This window comes from Gossypium hirsutum, chromosome A05 (assembly GCF_007990345.1).
Source record: "Gossypium hirsutum isolate 1008001.06 chromosome A05, Gossypium_hirsutum_v2.1, whole genome shotgun sequence".
NCBI lineage: Eukaryota > Viridiplantae > Streptophyta > Magnoliopsida > Malvales > Malvaceae > Gossypium > Gossypium hirsutum.
Window position 1 is genome coordinate 105,882,434 of NC_053428.1, and position 25,235 is coordinate 105,907,668.

Genomic DNA, 25,235 nt, shown 5'->3' on the forward strand with positions numbered 1-25,235 from the left:
AATCCAAAGGTTATGGTCTCAATTTACTTAACAACAGTGAAACTAGACTTGTCTGGCAATATCATCCACTCTTTTTACGACAATAATTTTGGACATAATATAACTTTTAGCCTTCAAATTATTTTTTTCCTATTTTGGTATTTGAATATTGCAATTATATTTATTTTAGTACTTAAATTTGAATTTCATTAAAATTTTATCTATATTTTTTAAATCTTTAAGTAATAACATAACACAATTTTATAGTATCATTGAACTTTTACTTTTGTGAAGTTTGGATACAAGAATACACCCAGTTACCATGTTCATGTATCAAAATAGACTAAAAATTACATATACTGAAGTAGACATAATTGTTAAGTTCATAAACTAAAAGTTACATCACATATAATTTTAATATGATAAAAATATGGGGAAAATGTTGTATAGATCCCTATACTAGAATGCAAAGTACATTTCAATCCTTGTGTATTAGAAAAGGAACAAAATGATTGATTTTTTATCATTCCATATTTAAGTGGCCCGACATATTGTAACTTAAAAAACTCAAATAATTACATTTAATTCAACCTAATTATTTCCCTATTTGCCTGTTAAATGAAACGATTCCAACTATTTAAGCTACAATAAATTAGTTAAACATGCATTGTCATATTTTAAACTAAAATGTTACAAAAATACATAATTTTATCTTGTTTTCTCCTATCAAAGAAAAGATCCATAATGACTATAATAATAAATTCCATATAATAGCCTGATAATTAAAAGTATTTATTGTCTCAAATATAGTCTAAATCCGAATTGCATTAATTATATTTATTATTCGAATTTTACACTATTATTATAATTCATCCAAAAGTACTTACATAATATTTTTACGTATGAAAAAAATAGTATTTATAGAATACAAATGTGTAAATGTAAATACATAAATGATGGAATTTTAATGTTGAACGAGGGTTCACGTGACCCATTTGTGTGTGTTGGCATGGGAATTCGTAGCTTCACGAGCTATGGTCTACTGTGTTGGGTAACGGCTTTCACAAAGTAAACAATGGACTTTGTACGTAGATTTTGAAATACTATTACACTACAATCATTGAAAAAGCTAGCAAGGAAAGGGGAGGTGTAGACCAAATTAATTCAAAAGAGGTCCCCATGAATTATCTAACTTGTGGCTCTAATTAAACTAAAATTATATATGCCTCAAAATTCTTTATTCAACTCAAATCATCTTTGCTGACCCTATTAGGTGATAAGATAAGAAAAATGGATGAGAATGCTCAGAAAAGGAGAAATGATTGTATGAAACTATAATTTTATAATGACAAATAAAATTTTTATACTCTTGATTTTTAGCGAAAAAGTTAAAAATCAAAAGGAAAAATCTGATTTATCATTTTTCTATTAGAAATGAATAAGAATGACGTGAAATTACAGTTTCATATAATTCCAATGATTTGAAAAATAAAGTTGACAAACCCTTAATTTTCTATTAAGAAGTTGTGGGTTTTAATTTATATACATATTTTTTAAAATTTTAAAATTTGTAATTAAATTTATTTAGTTAAGTTCTGCTATTACACTTTTACTATACATAAAGTTTTAAATTTAATTCATATTTTTCAATTTGATTTTTTTAATCTTTATATTGTTCGAATTTTAAAATTTTAGTCTTGATGCAAACAATAATTATAAATCTATTAATTATATTGTTTTTTTAAGTAATATGTGAAAATAGCAAGTTAGCAAAATATTACTCACGTGAAAATATGTTTGTTGCATAAGATTTTGGAAATAATAAAACTTAGGCTCTGTTTGTTTCACTGAAAATAGCTTCCTAAAAATGATTTCTAGAAAATGACTTACTTTTCTGAGGAAAATATTTTCTGTTGTTTGACATATTTTCTGAAAATATTTCATCAAAATTATTTTCAATGAAACAAACATACATTTGAAATTTATAATAAGTAGTGAATTGATTACAAAGTGATGTTAATGTGAAATTATAGTAAATAATGAATCTTCATGATGTTAAGGATTAAATTATAAACATTGTGAAATTTATAATTGAAACAAGAGAAGTGATATGCATGAAAAATTGTTATGTTAAATAAGATATTATAATGAATTATTTGATTAAAGTGCTTATATGGTGAAAAACAATTACATGGCAATAGGGACTAAATTTAAAAATGTACAAAAGTTTAAGTGTGAAACAATTTAATATGTTAAAAAGGAAATTATGATAAAAGTTTAATGAATTTGTTATGAGATGATGAAATATGCATAAAGTATTGTAAAAGTGAAATTATGGAAAATATGAAATTTTATGATGACAAGGACTAAAGTGTAATAAGAAAGAAAATTGATTTATAATATGATTAATTAGTGAATATTGAATTTTTATAACAAAAAAATGGGACTGAATTAAAAAATAATGAAAGTTTATAATAAAATATTTGATAAGTGAAGAATGTAGTAGAAAATATAACAGTGAATATAGTTTTGTCAGTTTAAAGGATATTTTACATGAATAAAAGGATAATTTTATGTTAATAATATTATTTTATATAAAATAAATATCGAAAAAGATTAAAAATATTTTCCGTAAATACTTTTAAGTTGAAACAAACAAAACCTTAGTGCATTTAAGGCTATGTTAAATTAAAATTGATATTTCAAAATTTAAAAGCAGAATTAAAATGAATAAACTAATAGTATAGGGACTAATGATAAAAGAAAAATAGGAGTGAATATTTTTCGTGGCTGAGAAGAAGGGAAAATATCTGAATTTTCCACATTGTTGGGCTCTAATTTCGTGGTGAGTTTTCATAGGGACCGACCAAATTAACTTGTTTTGTACCTTTTTTATTTTTATTTAATTTAAAAACAATAATTATTTTTTCTAGTATGTGAGAAGGATCGGAGATAAAAAGGATGGCAGCACCCGTGAAGTGTTGTTGCTAAAAGCAAAATATTATTATTATAAGTGAAGAAGGCCCCACTTTCTCCACCTATCAACTATCAACACCTGCTTTTCGGCTTTGCTTTATATACCCAAAGGTTTCGCCCGTGAACCGCCGACCTTCGTCAGCTGTGTACACCCTCACCCAGAAATAGGATGGTTCTCCCAATAAAAAACAAACTTATCCTTAGAAATAATGTGGGATTTCAGTTTTATATAATACATTTTTAATAAATTGTATGAAATTATAATTTTATATTATTAATAATTTTTATATTTATATCTATTTTTTGTTTTATACTTTTAATTGTTATAATTATGTTCCAAAAATATTGTTCTAATTATTAATTTATTCTTTCTCGTGATTTTTTTATATTAGGAAAGGAAAATGAATGTTATAATTGATATTAGGTGTTTACAAAAATTGAATTTTAAGCTCTTCTTTATTATTAGACTTGAGATTTTTGTACATAGTTAATATGGTGTACGTTTGATGGTCTCACACTATAATATTACGAGTTGGTAAGAGAGGAGAGATCAAGAGGTAAGTTTCTAAGAATGTCTTGATAGCTCAAGTGAAAGGAAGAGATTTATCCCATTCTTGGTGGTGACGAAAATCTTAGTGGTGACTTGGCAATGAATTTTAATGGACGGTTGTCCTACTATAGAACGTTGGTATTAGATTCATGGGACATTTTGTCAAGATGTGATTGGGTTTGATGGAAAAAAATTTCAATTAAAGGCCAACTTTCGAGTGAGGTGTTTTGGACAAGGCAACGTATGTAAGCAAGTTACACAGATCCGGTTTTGGGGATTGTATGGAAGTGCGACCGTCCAAGCCCCAAGACTAAAACGGATTTAAAATACTGTTTTTCAGTTTTTAAGGGGCTCAAAAATATTTTTTTTTATTTTTGAAAGTAAAAAAATAAAATTTTTATTAACTTTTAAAGGGCTTCACAAAAATTTTTCTTCAACTTTTAAGGAATTTAAAATCTCATTTTATTGCTTTACTTGGGCCCAAAAATATTAAAAATAGACTTACTTTGACGGGATGAATTCTCTCAAAATAGTAGTCAAAGTAATTAAATCAGTGAGTTGTTTTGAGCAAGGCAATCTACATAATTAAACTGAGTGTGAGATACATTTAATATATTAAGTACAAAACTTTGAGATTGTTAAGAGTTGTGTGTAAAATAATACTAATACCGCAAGTAATGCATGCATATACAGCTATATATGGTTGAGCAATTTAATATTCTCATTGTTTAGTTGCTTAGTCTTTGATTTCATGCTAAATTTAACTCATTCTATAATGCGATGCAGGTAAGGAGCCAATGAGCCACCATGGCTTAAAAGTCTTCCTTCCTCAAAATCAGCACAAAACAATGTTAATTAATTGAGTTAAAACCCCAAACTCTTCTTCCTCTCCAAAAACAACCTTCTTTCATATATCATTTTCGAATTTTTTTCCCCCTTAATTGTATTATTAATTTTTGCTTGATTTTAATCCGTACAAGTAAAGTTGCCTAGAATAGAAGTGCAAATTCTATGGTAGCAAAAATAAATTGTATGATTGTTAAGTATAAAGCATGAACATGGTGGATTGAATGGCTATAATTGGGTTGGTTGGTGGGTAGGCTGTCAACGATCTTGGCCAATCTGGAAGAAAATAATAATGTTAAGAAAAAACCAGTAAGAAAATTTTTTGAATCTTAGCTCTAATATGTAGATGTAGGGTTCAGTATTATATTATTTTGTATGTCATCAAACTGTCTTTATTAGCAAATGTTGAGCTAAAACAGGTAAGTATAATAATACCAGATTGCTTAAGTCATATAGTAATATAATGCATATACCAACAATGTGACAATCAAGAATCTAGCCTAGGACTCTAAACAGTTGGGAAGAGATAGCATTAAACCCAAATTCTTATACCTATAACATAATAAATTTATCATTAGAGGGATAGCATAATTTGAAAGTTTTAAGAATAAAGTGATTAACTTATCTTTATTCATGACAATAATAGAAAAAGACCGGAATAAAATTATTTTAATTTTTTAACGTTAATATTAATTTATTAAAAAAGTGTATATAAAATTTATATGAATAAAATGTGAAATATAATAATACTTTTAAAAATAATATGAAATATAGTAACAAAAGCCCAAATTTTGAGAAGTAGATGTTTAGAGGCTTGACAAGGATACATGTTTTTAGTATATATTACAAATTGAGAGAGAAAATAATAATAATAATGTTTGAAACTTGATTTTTGGATTGTCAAAAAAAAAATACTTTTTTTTATCATTATAATATTGAGAGAGAAAAAGGGGATGACAAAGTTTGACCTCTTATCATTTAAATGTCAAATGGAAAGGTTATGGGTTAGACTTTAGCCTAGCAAGCCATATAGCATTAGACGGTGAATTCCTTTCAAATTTGTCCTTGAAATTTGAAAATATTAAAGAAAATTCTCTATGCTATTGATGTTACGTGAAGAAAACAAAAAAGAAGAAAGACTCGAGAAAGTTTTTAGAGTAAAAATACACTCTCTTTGGTTACAAGATTGAACAAATAAGAAAGAAGATCTCTATTTATAATTAAGTTCTTTTATAGTTAATTATACAAATTAATTACATCAATTTAGATTGAAACGTATCTACAAGATATAATTTTAAAGAATTTAAGTGCTCAATAACCTAATCCTTAAAATTACAAAATTATCTTGATAACTACAATTTACTTAATTATTTTAGTGAGTGACTAAGCTTCAAATAAATAGATTTTTCCTAATATGTCAAGAACTAGGTATAGATTATTCTGTGAACCTTAGTTGTTTTGCAAACCTTAATTATGTTCCTTTGCTCATGAATCTTAACAGAAGTTTTAACCACACTCTAAACTAATTTCTCATTCATGAAACTAATTAGAAATTTTCATAGGTGGCTTAAAGGCTTATCTGAAAAATGAGAGAGTTTGAGAAAAATTATAGGCTCGAAAAATGGGTTTAGACAAAAAAAATGGCCCATCTAAAAAAATAGGTTAGGTCTCGTGTAAGATATTTTTGTTCTAGGCTCGGCCTAGCTGGAATTCACAAAAAGACAAAAAAGAATTGTTCTTTTTTGTTGTTCTCTTGCTGTTTTCTCCTTATTTTGTTACCATTTCACTATTATGCTATTACTATTTTGTTGTTATTATTTGAATATTGTATAACACTTATTTTATTGTTAATTTTATTATTATTTTAGAGGCATTTACTTATTAAGTTATATCTATCTTAGTGTTATTTAAGTATACATATTTTTTAAAATTTATTTTCAATTTGTTGAAAAATATTTATTTATTTTTAATGTATTATATATATTTACAAAATATTTATAAAAAAATTAATATGGCCGGACTGGTTCGAGTTTTAATATTTTTATCTGGATCAGACTTAAACAAAATTTTAAACTCATTTTTTTAGGCCAAATCCAAAACTAATAAACTAACTTAAATTTTTTTGTTGAAATCGACCTAAACCCAACCCTATCCATCAACGCTTCTAAAACCAATATAAACCTACCAATGTTTTCATGGTCTCGCTTTAGTACAGCCTAAATGCCTAAATGTACTGTCTAAGCTTTATCAGACTTCATTTAGTGATAAAGAAAAACAATGAAACACAGCTGTAGGGATTTCCTTGCACAAAGTTTCTTGTGATCCATTATAATAAAATTTTCTTTGATTTTCTGGGTAAAACTTCTATCTTGGGCTCAGTGATAATTACCCCATCTGATGTAAAATCCAAAAGCTGTTTATCAAAAAACATGTTAATGCGGTACAGTAGTTGCTTGAATTTTTAACGCATAACCAAACTAGGAAATTGGAATGGTGGTGGAGAACTGAAGTATATTAATGGCATAAAGAACTAAAGGCATAAGTATATATCCACCTTAGCTAAATTTTGCTTCCGCTGCCTCCCCCCTTTACTATAAATTATAATTTTAATAATTCAATTCTTAAATACAAAGGTTTAATATAACTTTTGCTTTCTAAATTTCGACACTTTCGCCTAATTTGATATTTAGATTTTTGGGGTCAGTTGATATTTAAACTTCAAACTATTTTTAATTTGATATTTAATATTTTTTTGGTTCAATTTAGTACTTAAACTCGACATTTTTTCTTAATTTAATACCTAATATTTTATTTTGATCTGAATTGGTAACTAAACTTAGTCAAATATTATATAAATTACTCCAACAGACTAACAAAAAAGTTAATTTTATGAAGTAGCAAAAATAATTAATATATAGTCGACTATGCTTGAAGCATGTGGTCCCCTCTTGAATCATTTTTATCATTATTAGTCAAAATAATCCAAGCTCCAATAAAAAGTAAAATTTAAACATATTGTTTAGTGAAACATAGGAAACTCCAAATAAATGTCATCATTTCTATCATCTGTTACATGCCAATATTTAAATATTGATAAATAAAAATAAAAATATTTAAATCAACTTTACCTTTAAATTTATAAAGGTAAATAAAAATATTTTTTATTAATAAACCAATATATATATTTAAATTCATGAAAAAGTCCTAAATTTTTATTTTTTGAATTTAAAAATAATTTTTTAAATGAAAAAAAAAAGTAAACACATGAAACTAAGAAATGAAAATACTTATTATTTTTAATTTTTATGAATAAATTATAAAATAATATTTTTAACTAAGGTGTTTTCTTTAATTTTCAAAATCATTTAAAACAATTAATTTTAAAATTATCCATGGTGCATAAAAAGTTTAATTTTATTCTTTTTCCTCTTATTTGTTTTCCTTTACTTCTAGTTTTTTTTAATCCAAACATAAAATATAATCGACCATTTTATAACATTTTAAAGTTAAATAACAAAAAGTAAATTTATTAATAGTTTTGTGACCTTAGCGTAATTTACCCTTAAATATATAAGTAAACTATCACATTAGTCACATTAAAATAGAGTCGTTTCTATTTTAGTCACTTAATCATTTTACTTAAGTACATCTATATTTATAAATAATTTAATCTAATCCTGTTTAAATCCATTTATTTAATTTTTAAAAAATTATAATTATTTCATTTAATATTTAGTAAATATATTAATTTTATTACCATTATATGTTTTCTTAAATTAAATTTCTAAACATAAGTATACCTTTAATGAATTAAAAAAGCATTTTACAAAATTAAAAACAAACTAGATCATATTAAAGTTAAAGCCGGATCCATATCTTAATTAAATTTGGAACTTGATATTTTTATTTAAAAGGATAATCCTATTTCCAAAATTTATACATTTTATAAATCAAATGAAATTCAGGTTACAAATATCTTTCTATTTCCACAAATTTTCCTTCATAGAAAATATCCAATGTAGTTTTCATTATCAGTCATCAAGATATTATATATGTATCACAGTTGAAGAGAGTCGCATGCCGCTCAGTCATCTAATGGAGCTTCAAACCTTTCGCCCTCCCTCTTTTGCAGGTAACCATTTCTCTCTTTTATGTTCTTACTAGCTTCGACCCTTCCTTAGCTTTAGTTTTCTCAGAAGAACCCATAGATTATATTATACATGGTCAGTATGGAACTTCGGGTATTACTAATATTATGGCATTTTCGTTGAAACAGGATATAATTAACTTTGTTTTCTTTTCATTTTCTCTGCATATTTTGGGATTCTACCCCTTTTTTTTATGTTTATTTTTAATTTTAGCTTATCTATATTTTTTGTTGAAAATATTATGACCTCTACAAGGTTAGTTTATTGGACCTTGCACTGGACATGGAAGAATATAAAGAAAAGAATCTTGTTTCAACCAAATTCAGAATCAGTGTGCTAATAATAAGGTGGTTATGTAGTTCTAATTATCAAAGCTGACTCCAATTGGTGTAGGAACTATGATGTTTTTGGTTCGAAACCAAGTGCAACAATGGAAGAATCATTGTAGATTTAGTGTAAATACCATGCTTTCGGGGCATAGGTTCTATAAGCATTTATTATCAGGGAGGAAATGCGTCTCGAAAAATACCAAAACTTCGGTCTCTTGTTCTTATAGCACAGAGCAGAATGATACTTTGCCATCCATAAAACAGCTGAGTCATGCGAGAGTGATTTATGCTGTGGCTGCTGCCCTGGGTCATAACAAGGTATAGTTGTGGTTGTTGACTTTATACTGATGAGCGAGTTTACTGCTTATAAATTTCTTATTTGTATAGTTTGTACTGTGATTTCTGGTTCTCTAAGTTCTTTGTATTTAGGGAATCTTGACTGAGTTTTTATTTTTTGGTACAGAGAGCTTGGTTTAGTTTTAAGACATGAATTTCTGTGCATTTCATGCTTGAACTTCTTCCTTTTTACATAATTAAAGAGTTAAATCAAGTTCATCTTCAAAATTTTTGTTATGGCATGCGCTATTGTAACTATGCTGGAGTCCTTTTAATGTATATCTCCAATTTTATATATTTTTTCCCCTTTTAAATCAAGCTCACTTAGTCATCCGTTTTTGGGACAAGATTGTTTAAATTGGAGGGAACTCTTTTACCTTTACCTGTTTCTGATCATTTGATCTTTCATGTTGATTTAACTTGGAATAGTCAAAAAATAGTTTTATATGGAATGGATATTTTTCAGTCAAACCCTTCGTTCTTGAGCATGGGAAGTTTTTTTTTCTAATTATGTTGTTTTTTCTTTCATTGAAAGTGCACATAGTGATTAATTTGTTTCTCATATTTCTCATCTATTAAATATAATACATTTCCTCTAAGGCTTGCATATTCCTTGTATTATGGTTTTCTTACCATAGGAGGCACATCCAGAATCCAGTGCTAGAGTGCCTGCAATAGTGAAAGCTCTTGAGAAGATGGAGCTTACCCCAAAGGTACTGAAATGAATTATTTCTGTCCCTGTTTTGTTTCTGTTTCATTTGTTTTCAGTTGCAAATGTTCCTTGTTGATGCATGTTTCATACTTTGAACATTTATCGTTATCTCAGTCTCTGCAATTTGAATCTAGGAATGTCATATGAACTACTCGATTGTATTGTGATATCTCTATGCTGTGGTAGCATTCTTTAACTTCTATGCCCATTACAAAGCATGATAAGGTAGTACATTTGTGAATGTCTGTTAACAAAAAAGATGTGCAGTTCTTTATGAAATGGCTTATAAATAGCTTTGCCATGAAATCACCACTCCTGAGTCTGTCAGTCAAATTGATGTTCAGGGCAATAGGTAATAAAGACTAGTTGTTTGAAAGGAAATTATAGTTTGTTAGTTAAGAAAAACCTCTTCATGTTGTTTGATTCAAATTTATTTTTTCAAATAATAGCTTACTAGGAGATTTTTCTGGTGACAGAACTGTCCTATCAACGAAGGTTAGTATTCGTTGATAGTGTATGGCTTATTTGATTTTTTCTTTTAATTCTTTCCCCTTATCTTAATTGGAATTGGAAGGTCAAATTCCAATAAATTAAATGTAATTCATTGCCCTAATGGCTGAAGCAAGGGTTGCTCTCAGCTTCTGTAAAGAACTGGTGGATGGAAGAGAGGTGTCATTTTTTTTTATTATTACAAGAAATATGAATAGTAGAGATGTGCTGTTTGAAGAAAACTGAACTGATTGACAGTAAAAAGCTTAGTACCTTTCTATAATAATATTATTTTGAGAATTTTCATTTGGTGTTCATTTTTCTTGTTTATGTCAGTTTCGTGGCTCAGACATCCTTGAACTTCAAAATTTCAATCTTGCTTCAGTTGATGATATTGCCAGTGTTCATGCAAAGGCTTATGTATCTGGCCTTGAAAAGGTGGCCTCTAGGTCATGTGCTTTATATTTTCCTTTACGTCTATTAGTTGAAAACGGAACTTCATTTGTTACATGCTTCAAGTTATAGGCTATGGATCAGGCTTCTGAGCAAGGCCTTATTTTAATTGAAGGTTCTGGACCAACATACGCTACTTCCACAGTAAGTATATAAACTTATTGATTATTTCTTTGCATTTCTTTAGTTTTAATTTCATAATTTGATTAGTATCTTTACGAATTTAACCATATGCCTTCTATAACCACAAATGCCACTACTTTTTCCCAATTCAAAGGGGATTGGAGCTAAATTTCTTAACATATTCTGATGTTTTATTAGCATTCTCAACTGTTTTTAGGATCTCTGCAGGGCAGTGTCCCCTTTTCCTCCATTATGCATCTGTCTTAGTGGTCACTCTTCTACATTATACATTGGATTCAAATAGCAATTGTAACAATCTCATTGTTATGAATATCATATACTTTTCAGTTAGAAGTGATTACTAGATCAAAAAATTTGACAGTTCCATATTAAGAAAATTGAGCAAATAATTGGTTGAAGGCATGCAATTTGCTTATATTGCTTCAGGTTCTTAAATATGTGTTCAATATGTCTTACATGTCTTTTCGTTTTGTGGTACAGACATTCCATGAGTCGCTAGTTGCAGCTGGAGCAGGACTTGCCTTAGTTGATTCAGTGGTGATGTCTCAACTTAGAACGTTAGTCGCTTAAATGATTATATCTTTCGGTCTTCTTGTTAGCTCTTCCCCTTTTGACTTTCAATTGTTACATTTCTAGAAAGTGAAAGTTCCATTCTCCTGTGTTTCTTTAAAGCTATGGAAAACATTTGTAAGATTAGGAACCTAAAATAGCTAAAAGTGCATTAAATTTAATGCCGAGCCTCAAAGCCATCTTGGAATGTGGCTTTCTTCCTCAAACAGATGAGCCATATATGTAGGAGTAACTTTTCTATGGGCCTAGAATTACTGTCCATACTTCAAAATAAAATAAAATAATGTAGAAAACAACAATTTCAAATGACAGTTTTCGAAAAATCGAAGGATGCAATTAGGGGTAAACAACAATTTGAAACACTGCTCTTAGCTCTACAGACTTAACAAATTCTTTCTTATTGTGAGATGGGGAAGTTGTTTCCGAATCTCTAAAAAGCCAAACATATTTATGTCATATTCAGGTTGCAGCATCAAAGAACCAACTAGATCCACCTACTGCTTTTGCTTTGATAAGACCTCCAGGACATCATGCTATTCCAAAAGGTCCAATGGGGTTCTGTGTTTTTGGCAATGTGGCTATTGCAGCTCGTCATGCTCAGCGCGTACATGGATTGAAGCGGGTCTTTATTATTGATTTTGATGTTCACCATGGTAACGGAACCAATGACGCCTTCTTGGATGATCCAGATATATTCTTTCTCTCAACCCATCAGGTACACAACTTCTCTGGTGCATATCAATATCTTTTTTACTCTTCATTTTGCAATATTATATCTTTCTAACCGTTTTTGGTATAAAACAAGGCCAACTATTTGGTACTCATGCTTTTCTGCTCAAACCAGTAAGAATTGGAATTAGGGGGACATGCTGTACTAACTTTTCACTCAAGTCATCTTCTGATAAACTTATTAACAGAATATATTAGTAGCTAATAAATAAATCCCACTTTCACTAATGTTGATATAGGATGGAAGCTACCCTGGCACTGGAAAATTTGATGAGATAGGTATAGGAGCTGGTGAAGGAGCAACACTTAATCTACCTCTACCCGGAGGCTCAGGTGATACTGCAATGAGAACAGTTTTCGATGAAGTCATCGTGCCCTGCGCTCAAAGGTTCAAACCAGATATAATCCTTGTCTCTGCTGGGTATGCTCTCAATCACTTGAGGATGTTTGGTTAGATAATGAATCCAGAGAGTATTGGCAGTGGAATAGGATTGGGATGTAAATAGGAAAGCTTGTTTGTTTATTATATTTTGGAGAAGATTATGTCTTGAGCAGGGTTTGGATTGATCTTTGTGCAGGTATGATGGTCACGTATTGGATCCACTAGCCAGTCTACAGTTTACAACAGGAACGTACTACATGCTTGCATCTAATATCAAACAGCTTGCCAAAGATTTATGTGGTGGTCGCTGCGTATTTTTCCTGGAAGGAGGATACAACCTCGATTCACTTTCGTATTCGGTGGCAGACTCATTCCGAGCATTTCTTGGTGAGCCAAGTTTGGCAGCTGAGTTTGATGACCCTGCAATATTGTATGAAGAACCATCAACCAGGGTGAAGCAAGCGATTCAGAGAGTAAAGCACATACATTCACTGTGAATGTGCAGATATCTAAATCTTAAAAAGTATATATATGGAGATTAAAGTTCATGTTGTTATTATCTGTGAATGGCAGTTATAACTATACTAACTCTATACTAGAAAGCTGAAATGCAAAATGTTAATGCTTTTTCTATAAATTGCCATAGCTAAAGGAGGGGAAATTCTGCTATAGCTCGTACTAAAACAAAAAAAAAAAGTTTGAAAATGGAGTTCTACAATATTCTGTTTCCATGATTTTTCTTAAATGGTAATTAGGCTTCTATATATATTGTTTATTTGCGAAGCAGACCTGGACATTGGGTTAACAGTTTCATCAGTAAGTAAGCTATATTCTGGTTTCAAAAGGAAGGATTGATTTGAAACATTGGTTTCCACAATCAATTGGCTGATAGCAATTATCCCATTTCATAAGGGTTGGCTTTTGCATCCCATCCGTTGATCTCCAAAAGCCCCTACACTATTTTTCTACTTCATTGCATGCATGAATAGGAAACAAAGCAATTTGCATCAAGTAATTCGAAATACACAACAAGACCGACTTTGCTAAAGTTACGTGTCTCGCCATAGATGATAGCTTCGAATCCCACCTACTCAATCGTTTCTTAACCTTATAAATAATGAATAGGAAAGTACCACAGGTAACTCCTAAACACTTCCCAAGATCTAAAACCTGGTTGTTATAATAAACATAGATAATGGTGATAGAACGACTACAAAATAATAAGAAAAGAAAAAAATAAGATTGTACAGATTTCACGTGAAAATTTTTTTGAAAAAAAAATTACGGGTAGAGTAAGAGAAATTCACTAATGTTGAAAAACGAATGATACAAAAAGAGTTTTGACTACATCTAGTTAAGGGTTAAAAAAATCATATTTTCATCAAAGTCAAATAAGAGAAAAATAGTTCTATACAGAATCAACTTGTGCTATATGGTCCGTACTGCGGGGGATCTATGGCGAGCTACAGCCCTCAGTCTTTCGCCCCACGGATCTCTTTATTTTGTCATTGTATTTATTTTTTCAACAATTAATGGGATTTGGGTCACACAATCTCTAACACTGGAGGAAGCCAATTTTTTTCTTGATTGTAACTACCATGCACTCTTCTGTATTCGTTGAGAAAAACAATTAAGTCTTCATCCGGAGAATTAATTTTATATTCGAAATACTAATTAAATTGTTGAACTCTAGACACCATGTTCGCTTGATCTAACTCTGCCTCAGCAATGAATAAATATGTGATTTGAGGTCAACCTCTAGACAAACAAATAGGTTCCCAAATCTGATTTCTCACCTCTCCAAGAATATTTTATACCAAACTTTTCATACCCAAAAAAAATAAATAAGGTGATAAAGGATCACCATGCCTTATTCGTTCCTATGTGAATGTCCCATTCCAGTGGATCTATATAATAGCCCACGAAATACGACTCATGATGGTTTTCTTCTTAAAGCGTAACTTCAAGAAAGTCTCATTGGACTCTATCATATGCGTTCTCGAATCCAACTTAATGGGCATCCATCTCTGCCTTCCTTAATTTGCGAGATTTCACAGAGTGGAACATTTCCTGCGCAACAAGGATATAATCTGTAATTTTTCAACCAGCCACGAAGCTTACCTAATTGGGAGCAATGAGGTACACTCCATAATGCCCTTGAGAATGTTAGCAATGACTTCCGTGACCACTTTGTAAAGCACAATACATTAGTTGATGGAATGATAGAGTTTTGTTAAGATTCGTGGCTAACTGTTGTTTTTGAAAAACTTACTTCACCATACTACAAGCTTAAATGCTTGAGAAGTGGAGAAAGATGAGGTCCACGGTTGTACTGTAAAGTATTGGTTATACACAACCCAGAGACCCTCGGATAACACCCTTGTATAGCTATCTATTTATCAAACTTTATCATTCGATAATCATTTTCCAAGTCCGTAAATTAAATAGGTTGAGAAGGTTTCCACATAGCCAAAACCTTATTCAATTAACCTAATTCTCCTTCCCAATAACTTGATAATTACAGTTTTAGCCATGTTTTTTTCCATCAATAGATCGTACTCCCTTAGAGAAACTAATGGACGAAATTTCGTCATTAAGTTTAGTAATCGCATCTCCCTCATTCAGATTGATATCTTTAACTTCACATAATCTAACTTTTTTGGTACTTCGACCACCACCACCCTTCGGAGTTGGCAATCTCCCTAAGTCTCCAGCGTCTCCATCGTTAGAGAGTATTATCCTTAAGCTCTCTAAGCATATAAGACCCCTAGAAGCCATCATTCTTAATGGCTTTCTACCAATATTTTAAAAATTAGATTGGTGGTCGAATCGATCATGCCATTGGCTCATTGATCCTACTAAAAAAATCATAAAAAAAAATTAAAAAATTTAGAAAATCTAGTTCAATTGGTCCATACTAGTTCACGTTTCAACTGGTTCAATGCCATTCTTCGAATTGGTACCTCAATTGGCTCCAAGTTTGACCAATCGGCCCAGTCCGATTCAAACACAATTACTCTCCGCACCATCTACACTGTGAATCTCTTCCACCTTAATGACTCTTCACACCCTTACAATATGAACCACTGAAACAAGTTACTCCCAATTTTTAATGGATAAACTACACTAGTAGTCACTTGACCATTGGTAAATTTCTTTTTTGGCCACCCAACTATGAAAAGTTAAAAATTGTTACCCAACTATTCAATTTTTCTTTTTTGGCCACTAGTTGGCTAATGTAAAAATCAGAACACTAAAAAATCCAAGATAGTTGGGTGACAAAAAAAAAATTGACTAATAGTTCAGTGACCATTTTGTAACTATTCATAGCTGGGTGACCAAAAAAGAAATTGACTAATAATTGGGTGACTATTTTGTAACTATTCATAATTGGGTGATCAAAAAAGAAATTGACTAATAGTTGAGTGATCATTTTGTAACTATTCATAGTTGAGTGATCAAAAAAGAAATTTACTAATATTTAAGCGACTAATACGATAGTTTACCCATTTTTTTTATTAAAGTAGCTAAGTATAAAGCATTAGCTTATTGCAAATGAACAATACAGAAGGAATTGTATGAAACTGTGATTTCACGTCATTCCTATCCTTTTCTAATAGGAAAATGATAAATCAGATTTTTTCCTCCTAGAAAAAATTCAAATCCAACTAAAAATGCGGAGGAAAAATCTGATTAGTCATTCTCCACTTGAAAAATAATAGAAATGATGTTGAATCACAATTTTATATAATCCTCTCTCATGAAAAATATTATAGAATTATATAAACACCTATTTCAAATATAATTAGCTTTCAGCAACACTATAAGGTTATAATAATTGGTTTGAATTTGTATTTGTGTTTAATAATTTGTTCAACGAATGTGATTAAATTACGGCATATGTATATATTTTGTAAAACCCACGAAATCCGAATGGAAAATATTGACTTTTGAGGAAAGGATCTATCGTTGACTGTTTTCTTCTTTTCACATAGGTTTTTCCAAGCTCAAAGGGATCAATCCTCATATTGAAGAAATACTTTTCACGTCATTCAAATAAAAAACCCCAAAATTCCCCAAAACAAGTAAATATTTTTCAATAATGATTTTGAATGGATGCATGTGTCCAAATTTGATATGAAAAAGCTTTCATGTTATGAGTTTATCACACGTAGACAAGAGTCACACCCCAAATCAATAGTTCCCTCTTAAACCATCCAACCCACAGTTGTTTATGGTGGTTGTAGAAAAAGGAAAACACATGCATGAAACTGTGCACACACACGTATGTATTTAGAGAATATTGTATGAAATTTGGCATTATCTTTATTCATTTTCAATAAGAAAAACGATAAATCAAATTTTTCTTATTGATATAATGGGTAAAGATAACGTGAAAATACAATTTCATATCATTTTTTTATATGTTAAAAGTTTAACATAGTTATTAGTTTCTATTACAACAATAGATTTTAGGGTTATCAAGAGAAAAGGAGGAATAAAGAGCAAAGACAGCAAAGTTACCACTTACCACCACATAACAATTTCCAAGTGTGAAAATGAATGTAGTCTAAAAGAGCAAAAAGGACACATTCTTGTAGACAAAGGGATTAAAGAAGTCAAAATCTAACATTCAAAATTTGACACGATGAAAGAACTAAAGAAAAGAAAACAAGCTTTCACATCTCTCAAGCAAATGAAAAATATTGTTTAAAAGAATAGGTAAGCAAAGGCAACGATGAAGGAAACAAACATGTGTGTGGCCATTGGAGTCTCAAGCTTTCATTTTAGACGTCGTCCTGCCCACTACTACATATGGGAGATTGCGATTTGCCAGCTTTAGTAACTTGTAATCATGGTGGGTTTCAGATAAAGATGTTTTTCTATGTTTCTCTCTGGATGATTCACTGTAATAATATGTCAGTACCCATACCTTTTTTCCCACTTTTTGTATAGAAAGGGCAATAATTTCATCAGCTCAAGACAAAATAAATGAGTATCAGTATGTATGAGAATTTTTAGTACTAAATGACATCCAATTTTCACTATTTAATTCCTAAAATTATTCTGAAATTCGAATTTTTGGTTATTGGGTCCGTTGATGTAGTTGGTGAGTATCAATTATATGAAACATACTCATTGTACAATTTGACGAGATTTCCCATACCTTCTTTAGAAATATTCGTGGGTTCCTTTTTCTTTAGAATTTTGGAAGCTTTCAGATTTATTTATTTATGTCTAAATAGAAGAGGAATGTTTTATAAGAAAAACGTTTTTTAAATGAGAAAATATTATATAAAATTATAATTTTATCTCATCTTTATTTTTTTCAATAGGAGAATAATAAATCAGATTTTTCTTTCTGATTTTTAGTGTTTTTAGTTTGATAATTTGAATTATTTTAGGAGGAAAAAGCTAAAAATCAGGAGGATTGTCATTCTCTCATTGGGAAGGGATAATAATTACATGGAATCACAATTTCATATAATACTTTCTCTGTCTAAGTATATTTATAGTATATATAAAATAGTTAATTGAGTTGATGTCATGGGTTAACTCGATACTAACTCAGTTGTAAAATTATTAAAATACTTTTATTTCAAAGGATAAATAATATTACTATAATAATATTTTCGCATAAATTTTTTTTACCACTCCATTAATAATTATTTGTATATAGAATATTTTTATCTATTCCTATAATAAAATTTAATTTTAGAATAATGTTTATTTGTTTAAGTCAAACTTTTATTAATTAAGATTCCATGAGCAACAAAACATCTATTCAACATAGCCCTAAATATAGAAAAAAGGATCACAATCCAAAGCAACATACAATATCCTTATACAAAGACACCTACATTACAGTGGGTTGGATATTTATATTTTGTTTTAAATTTAAATTTATTTATTATTTATATAAAATTTAAATATTATTATTTGAATTAATTAGATTATTTGTTCGATATTCAAGTGCATGCATTTAGTAGATATAAAAAATATTTTTAAAATAAAATTCATGTTCATTACAACATTTTTTTTGTTACATGATTATCAAGTGAATAGTTTTTTTTTATTTCAAAATATCGCATCATTGAATTTATTAATAGAAAAACTTAAATGATATTAATAATTAGACCAACCTAAATCTCTGAAAATAAAAATAGAGGGACTAAATTCTAAATGTACAAAAAGTACAGGAACTTAGAGCATATAGAGCATATTTTAACTGTGACTTAATTTTTCCCATTAAATTTGATATCAAGAAATAATTAATTATTTGAGTTTTACAATTTTATCAAGAAGCATTTCAAAAATCATTCATCAATTAAATGAGGGTAATTATTTGTATTTACACAAGTTTGGAATATGTTAGCTTTGACTTATCAAGCTGTTTTAATATAAGAATATTTAAGATAAATTTTATATATTTACTCCTAAGTCAATACCGTTCAACATTTTTGAAGCTTTAAAATACTCAAAAGCATGTTCTAAATGTGTTTATCTTATAACAAATATTTTAAAGTTGATCCCAAGTTATTTTAAAGTGTTTAACATGATTTTAAAACAATTTTATGGCTACATGTCAAAACCTTTGAAAATCAGTAGCCACAAGTCATTCTAGAAGGCAAAGTATTGATACCCAACCTTCAAGGTATCGGTACATGCCTTCATGGTATCAATATTTAGTTCATTTTAACAGCTATACTTACAAAAGGTATCGATACCTCATTTTGCAAGGCACTTTTTTTTTTGGCATGATTTTTTATATTACAATGGCTTGAATTTGTTCCAATAGCTCCAAATGACCACAAATCAATTCCTTGATATAAATACATTTTAAGAACACTATAAGACATCAAAGAGACATATCCAAATGTCAAAATCAAAAGAATACACTTACGATCTTTATTTATTTTTTCATTCTCTTATACATGGTCTATAAATGCATTTTATAATATCTTTGTACAAGTCTTTTTCAATCCTTAACGAGCTCAATTTTATAAACACACATTTATTAGAGGTTTATCATTTGTTTATATAAATTCACCGTTGTAAATTTAGGAGAGTTTCTAGTTGAGCCAACAAAAATCAGAGAGGTTCTAGTGTAGCTTTGAAAACTAGGGGGAAAGGTTTTATATAAGCCTTAACAAAAGAAAGGGACAATCCAAGTTGGTGAATTGAGAAAATTCATGATAAGTAAAATTAAAGTAGTGAAGGTAGGCAATTAGGGTTAAAACATTATAAATCGAAGTGTCAAGTTTTTCTTCGTCCTCACATATCTTAGAAAAGATTTTATTAAAATCTTATTTTACCCCTCTTGATATTTTTGAACCTAACAATATACTCAGATAACTATTATAATCGATAAGTTCTACTAAATTAAGTGTAATATAAGCATTCTAGGTACTTGCTCCCATTTTTATAAGGATTTGAGAATTAGAAAATTATGTGAGGTAATTAGTCATATATATCACTTTCAAACTTTTATGGTTAAAAAAAAACTGAGAAATCAGAGATCAATTTGAACTATGGTGTTTGGATGTAGGTAAAAAATATGCTATTACACTATCCAAACATAATTTTATTTTTATTTAAGGTTAAAACATGCTTCAAGTCCATTCACTCTTTTTATATTTGAAATTTAGTCCCTTTACTTTTATTTCAAGGAATTTAGTCTTACTTTTTAAATTTCAAAATACAAGTTCAATTGTGATTGCTGTTAAAAGAAATATTAAATGAATTGATTGTAAGTTATGAGATTTTGCGACTTCTACCCCTTGTGAGTAAGATATTAATCAAAATTTTCTTTCAAATTCACTATTATGACATTTTGAAATAGAAAAAATTACTCTTGGTTACCATATAACAAAAAATTGACATTAATGAACCTAAATTTAACAAAAAAAATTCAAGGGTGCTCAGAATTGGATCTGAAATTTGAAAAGTAAAGAGACTAAATTCTTTAAAATAAAAGCAAAAGGATTAAATTCTAAATTTACGAAGAGTACTGAGACTTAGAGCATATTTTCACCTTTATTTAATTGACAATAATTTTAATTTCTTATAATACAAAATGAATATTTTATATTTAAAATATTACAAATTACTTAAAATGCTATAAAATATTTTTAAAAAAACTATATAAGAGTTATTGATTTTTTTATTTACTTGAAAAATTATTATTTTTAGAAGTAACTATGAAAAAAATTGAAACTTTACTAAATAATGTCCGAACGTAAAAAAATTAAAATAAAGTTCAAAAATTCAAAACTAAAAAATAATATAAAAAGTTAAGAATCGAACTAAATAATCGACAATAGTTCAAAAAATTTTAAAAACCCAATCGAAATAAACCGACATTACCCTATAAACTTCATTCAATCTCGTAACTACACTTATTTCTACAAATGTTGTATGATATTGAAACCCTAAAAAGAGTGTCTAGAAATGAAAAGAAGGATAGTTGTAGTACTGTTTTCGTCTTTTAGGCTTTTTATAGAAAATAAGTAGGTGTGGGTTGTGAATGTATACTCACCATCCTACCTCTCAATCATCACCAATCTCTACTTTTTATATTTAGAATGCCCCCACTCTCATTTTCTTTTTCATGCTATTTTAACAAACCCAACTTTCCCTTTTTCTATGCTGAAAAGTTGGGTCATTCAAATCTTCAAAACCTTTTGCATGCTATATATAGAAGACACATGCATGCATGTCCATTTCATTCATAACTTCTTTCTCAAACCATGTTTTCCAAGTGTCACACCTTTTGTCTTACAACAAACATACATCAACGAATTGCTACGTAACTAGATTTCCTTTCCTTTTCTTTCTTTTCTTGTTTATGAATAAAGTTTATTGATAAGTTTTAAGTGGATAATTTTCTAAATACATGTGAAATAAATGTAAAATAAATAAATAACTTAATCGCCACTTTCAATATTATCTGAGTAGGGATGTTCAAATTTTTTATTAAAATCGAATTAGCTGATCGAATCGATTTAATTTGATTAACCAGTTGGTTAATCGATCTAATTCGACAGGAGGTTGGTTAATGATTTTATGGAAGTTCGGTTATCAAGTTAATTCGATTCGAAATCGAATAATTAACCGAATTTAATAATTAGCATGGGATGGGCAACATGTTGTCCATTATTGATTGAAGTTGGTTCCAATGTGGTGTTTAAATGGCTTTCAGAAATAGAGTAAAGACCGGGAAAGTTACACTATTTTTTTTTTGTTGAAATTGAGAGAAGATAATATCTATCATTTGAGAAAGCAGAACATATGGGGAACAAAATGACTTTTGCACTTGCAATAGCAATGCTTAAGCGTTCGGATACCTTTAAAGCATGATGGTGAGAGTGTTGAAGAGAATTGGAGTATTGGTCTTTGTTTGATTAGTTGTTTTATTTCTACTGCTATGCATTCAGTTAAGGGGATTTTGCAGAGTTGGTTTTATTGGCTTTGGTAGAGTTTATTGTATGCTGCAAATTTTTAAGACTAGAATGGCTTGGATTCTCCATGGCGTTTTTCTGTAATTGTTAATGATGGAGCAAAAAAACAAAATGCAAATTATATGTAATTTTAATTAGGTAAATTTGGTTAATTCGGATAATTCGGTCAAATGAATATATCAATTTTTTTTATATGTTTTATACTTATTTTGAACAAACAAAAAAAACAAAATCATATAAATTTCAGTTAATTTTTTTGAAAAAAAATTGGTTCGGTTAACGGGTAAAGAATTAAAAAATTCGGTTAATTAGATTAATACTAGTTCAATTTGGTTAACCATTTGAGCACCTCTAATTTTGAGGTTTGCATAGAAATTTAAGTTATTGAATTGGTGTTTTAATTACAAACTTATTAAAATATCTATTTCATTTTATCATATAAAACCAATAAAATTTAGTTATGATGAGATTTGGATTCATGATCCAATGAATTTTAAACATTTAATTTTATTATTTCAACTGAAGCTTCATTTATTTTTATATAAATTTTTAACAAATTTATTTATTACATAATTTTTTAATCCATGTAGTGAATGTGACATAATTTAGTGTTTAATAAAATTAATTAACTTTAATAAAATTAATTAACATGTTGAGAGTTGCAATAAAATAAAAATATCATTTACATTTCAACTATCATCTCTCTTATAGCAGTAAAATTATTATGGAGACTTTTGTATTAGAAATTAGATTGCATTTTGTTCTCTTTATTCAAAAAATGAGTAAATTAGTTTTTATACGTTAGATTAAAGAACAAATTATTTTTTCTATTAAAAATTTCACTCGTTTTTAATGTTAAAAACTAACATGACTGATGAAACAACTAAACAGACACACGTGATGTGTCGCGTGTACCTTATGCTGACGTATAAAGACTAGATTTTAACAATAGAAATGGATGGCATTTTTAACAAAATGACCAGTTTGTTCTTTTATTTAACATACAATGACTATGTCCACTTTTTAATAAAAAAAAAACATAATACAATCTAACTTTTAATACAAAAATTTCCTCTAACTGATTATATCTCTTACATCTTTTACATTTGGAAATATTCAAAGTGTAGGGAAATATCAATTCCATATAATTAGCATCTCAGCAAATAAATAAAACAAATCAACAATGAAATCCTTTTATAGTATAAATTTTTAACATTAATTTAATTATAGGTTCTTATCATATATATATTGTTTTTATACAATACTTAGAACTACGCATAGTCTCTCTCCAACTCTTAAATAAGAAGATAATACGATTTAGCACACTCAAACTCACGTCTTCTTATACTGGCAATAATATCGATGTCAATTGAGCACAACTAAAATATGATTACAACAGGATGTTTGGTATATGATTTTCTATTCCTCTCAATAAATTTTTCATATTTTAGAACAAAAGGAGTATATTTTTTTTTTGTTGGAGGTAGGTATTTTATAAAGAAAACTAAAAGGGGTTAAAATTTTTATATTTATACTATAAACTAAAATCCTGATTAAACTAATATCACAAAATAATCTAGCGTTAACTCAATTGGAAAATGATTAAAAAGCTATAATTCATGTTATTATAACAGTGTTTTTATTTTTTTATAATATATATAATCAATAAAAAGGTAAAAAAAAAATCTTTAGTCTCTTTAAATTTCGAAATTGAGTAAATTAATCTATCTAAAAAAATTGGAGTAATTTAGTCTATCGACATGAATGTCTTTCATCAATTGTACATACTTTGATTGGTATAATAAAAAATTTAGCCTTCAATGGTTATATATTTTGTCATTTTGCCCTTAATTCTAAAAAATTCTACAAATTCAGCCTCAACATTTACACATTTGTACAAATATTGTGGGATAAATTTGTTAAATTAGGACCAAATTGATATAATGTGTAAACTTTGAGGGCTAAATTTGTTATATACTGTTAGAGTTGTGTGATCCGAATCCCGTTTGATCTGGCCTGAAAAGTTTAAGGTGCAACTCACTTGTTAAAGAAATAAAATAGATAAGCAAAACAGGGGATTTGTGGGGTTGAAGCCCCTGTAATGCGAACCATATTGCACAAGTTGAATCCGTATAGGATTATACTTCTTTTATTAGACATTTATTATAACAAGTCAAAAACCTCTTGTATTGTTGTTTTTCAACATCAGTGAATTTCTTCTTTTCTGCCCGTGGTTTTTCCTGATAAGGATTTTTCACGTAAAATTTACGTGTTTTTATTTTTTTCATTCTTATTGCTTTGTGATCATTTCTCCTGTCATTATCGACGTATAGTATAACATATACCAATCAAAATCACATACAATTGATGGAAAACATTAGTGTCGTGATTAATTATCCTTAATTGTTCATTTTTAAAATTGAAAATGATTAAATTACTTTAAATTTTCCTTTAAATAAACTAAGTTATTCAATTTCAAAACTGAGTGAAATTGAAGAAATCTTTTTATCCCATAAAATATAATTCAACTTCAACCTAAAGTCCTATTACTTTTAAAACTTCAATTTTACCATATTAATGTTTTCATATAAAATTTTAATAAACATGTTTTTTTATCGGATCTAATACATAATAATGGGTAATTGACTTATGTCAGAAAGTTGATTAGGACATGTTTCGTTTTCATGGGCTACAGAAAACATTTGATGTTCCATTCTATCTGTCCATGGTAACATGCAAGTTCATCCTCATTATTATAACTTAAATAATGGATCGTCGAATGAAAAAGAAAAAATAAAATAAAATATTTTTGGAAAAGAATTACTTTTATTTGTTTCGATATATATATAGTATATATAAGCAAATAAAAGGAAAACTGGGAAGATAGTCGGTCCAAGAAAATCATGGTGCTGAAAGTTCAAAAATATATTAAAGAGGAAACATCAATTATGATTTTTCATTTTCAATCATAATCATGGAACATTATACTAAAAAAAATTGCCCATTTCCTATTTTATTTACGAAAATAAATCATTTTAAATTTTATCTAGATTAAAAAAATTTAAAACACGCCTACATAGAAACGTTTTAAGGAAAATTTTCATAAAAACGCGTAGACCGGAATGCGCTTT

General features: G+C 28.6%; 1 protein-coding gene across 1 annotated transcript; it reads left to right on the forward strand.

Annotated features, from left to right (window-relative positions):
• Positions 1-8,217: 8,217 nt before the first annotated feature.
• On the forward strand, positions 8,218-13,407 carry LOC107959622 (histone deacetylase 14). Its single transcript, XM_016895715.2, has 9 exons — positions 8,218-8,483; positions 8,893-9,146; positions 9,803-9,877; positions 10,702-10,803; positions 10,891-10,962; positions 11,443-11,499; positions 11,996-12,247; positions 12,501-12,682; positions 12,840-13,407. Exons 1-9 carry the CDS (start codon positions 8,306-8,308, stop codon positions 13,138-13,140), a joined length of 1,473 nt encoding a protein of 490 aa, XP_016751204.2. The 5' UTR covers positions 8,218-8,305; the 3' UTR covers positions 13,141-13,407.
• The last annotated feature ends 11,828 nt before the right edge of the window (positions 13,408-25,235 follow it).

Coding starts and splice junctions, on each gene's coding strand:
- LOC107959622 (XM_016895715.2), top strand. CDS start 8,306: ATGAAATTCAGGTTACAAATATCTTTCTATTTCCACAAATTTTCCTTC. Junction 10,804..10,890: donor ATGTATCTGGCCTTGAAAAG/GTGGCCTCTAGG, acceptor TTCAAGTTATAG/GCTATGGATCAGGCTTCTGA. Junction 12,248..12,500: donor TCTTTCTCTCAACCCATCAG/GTACACAACTTC, acceptor ATGTTGATATAG/GATGGAAGCTACCCTGGCAC.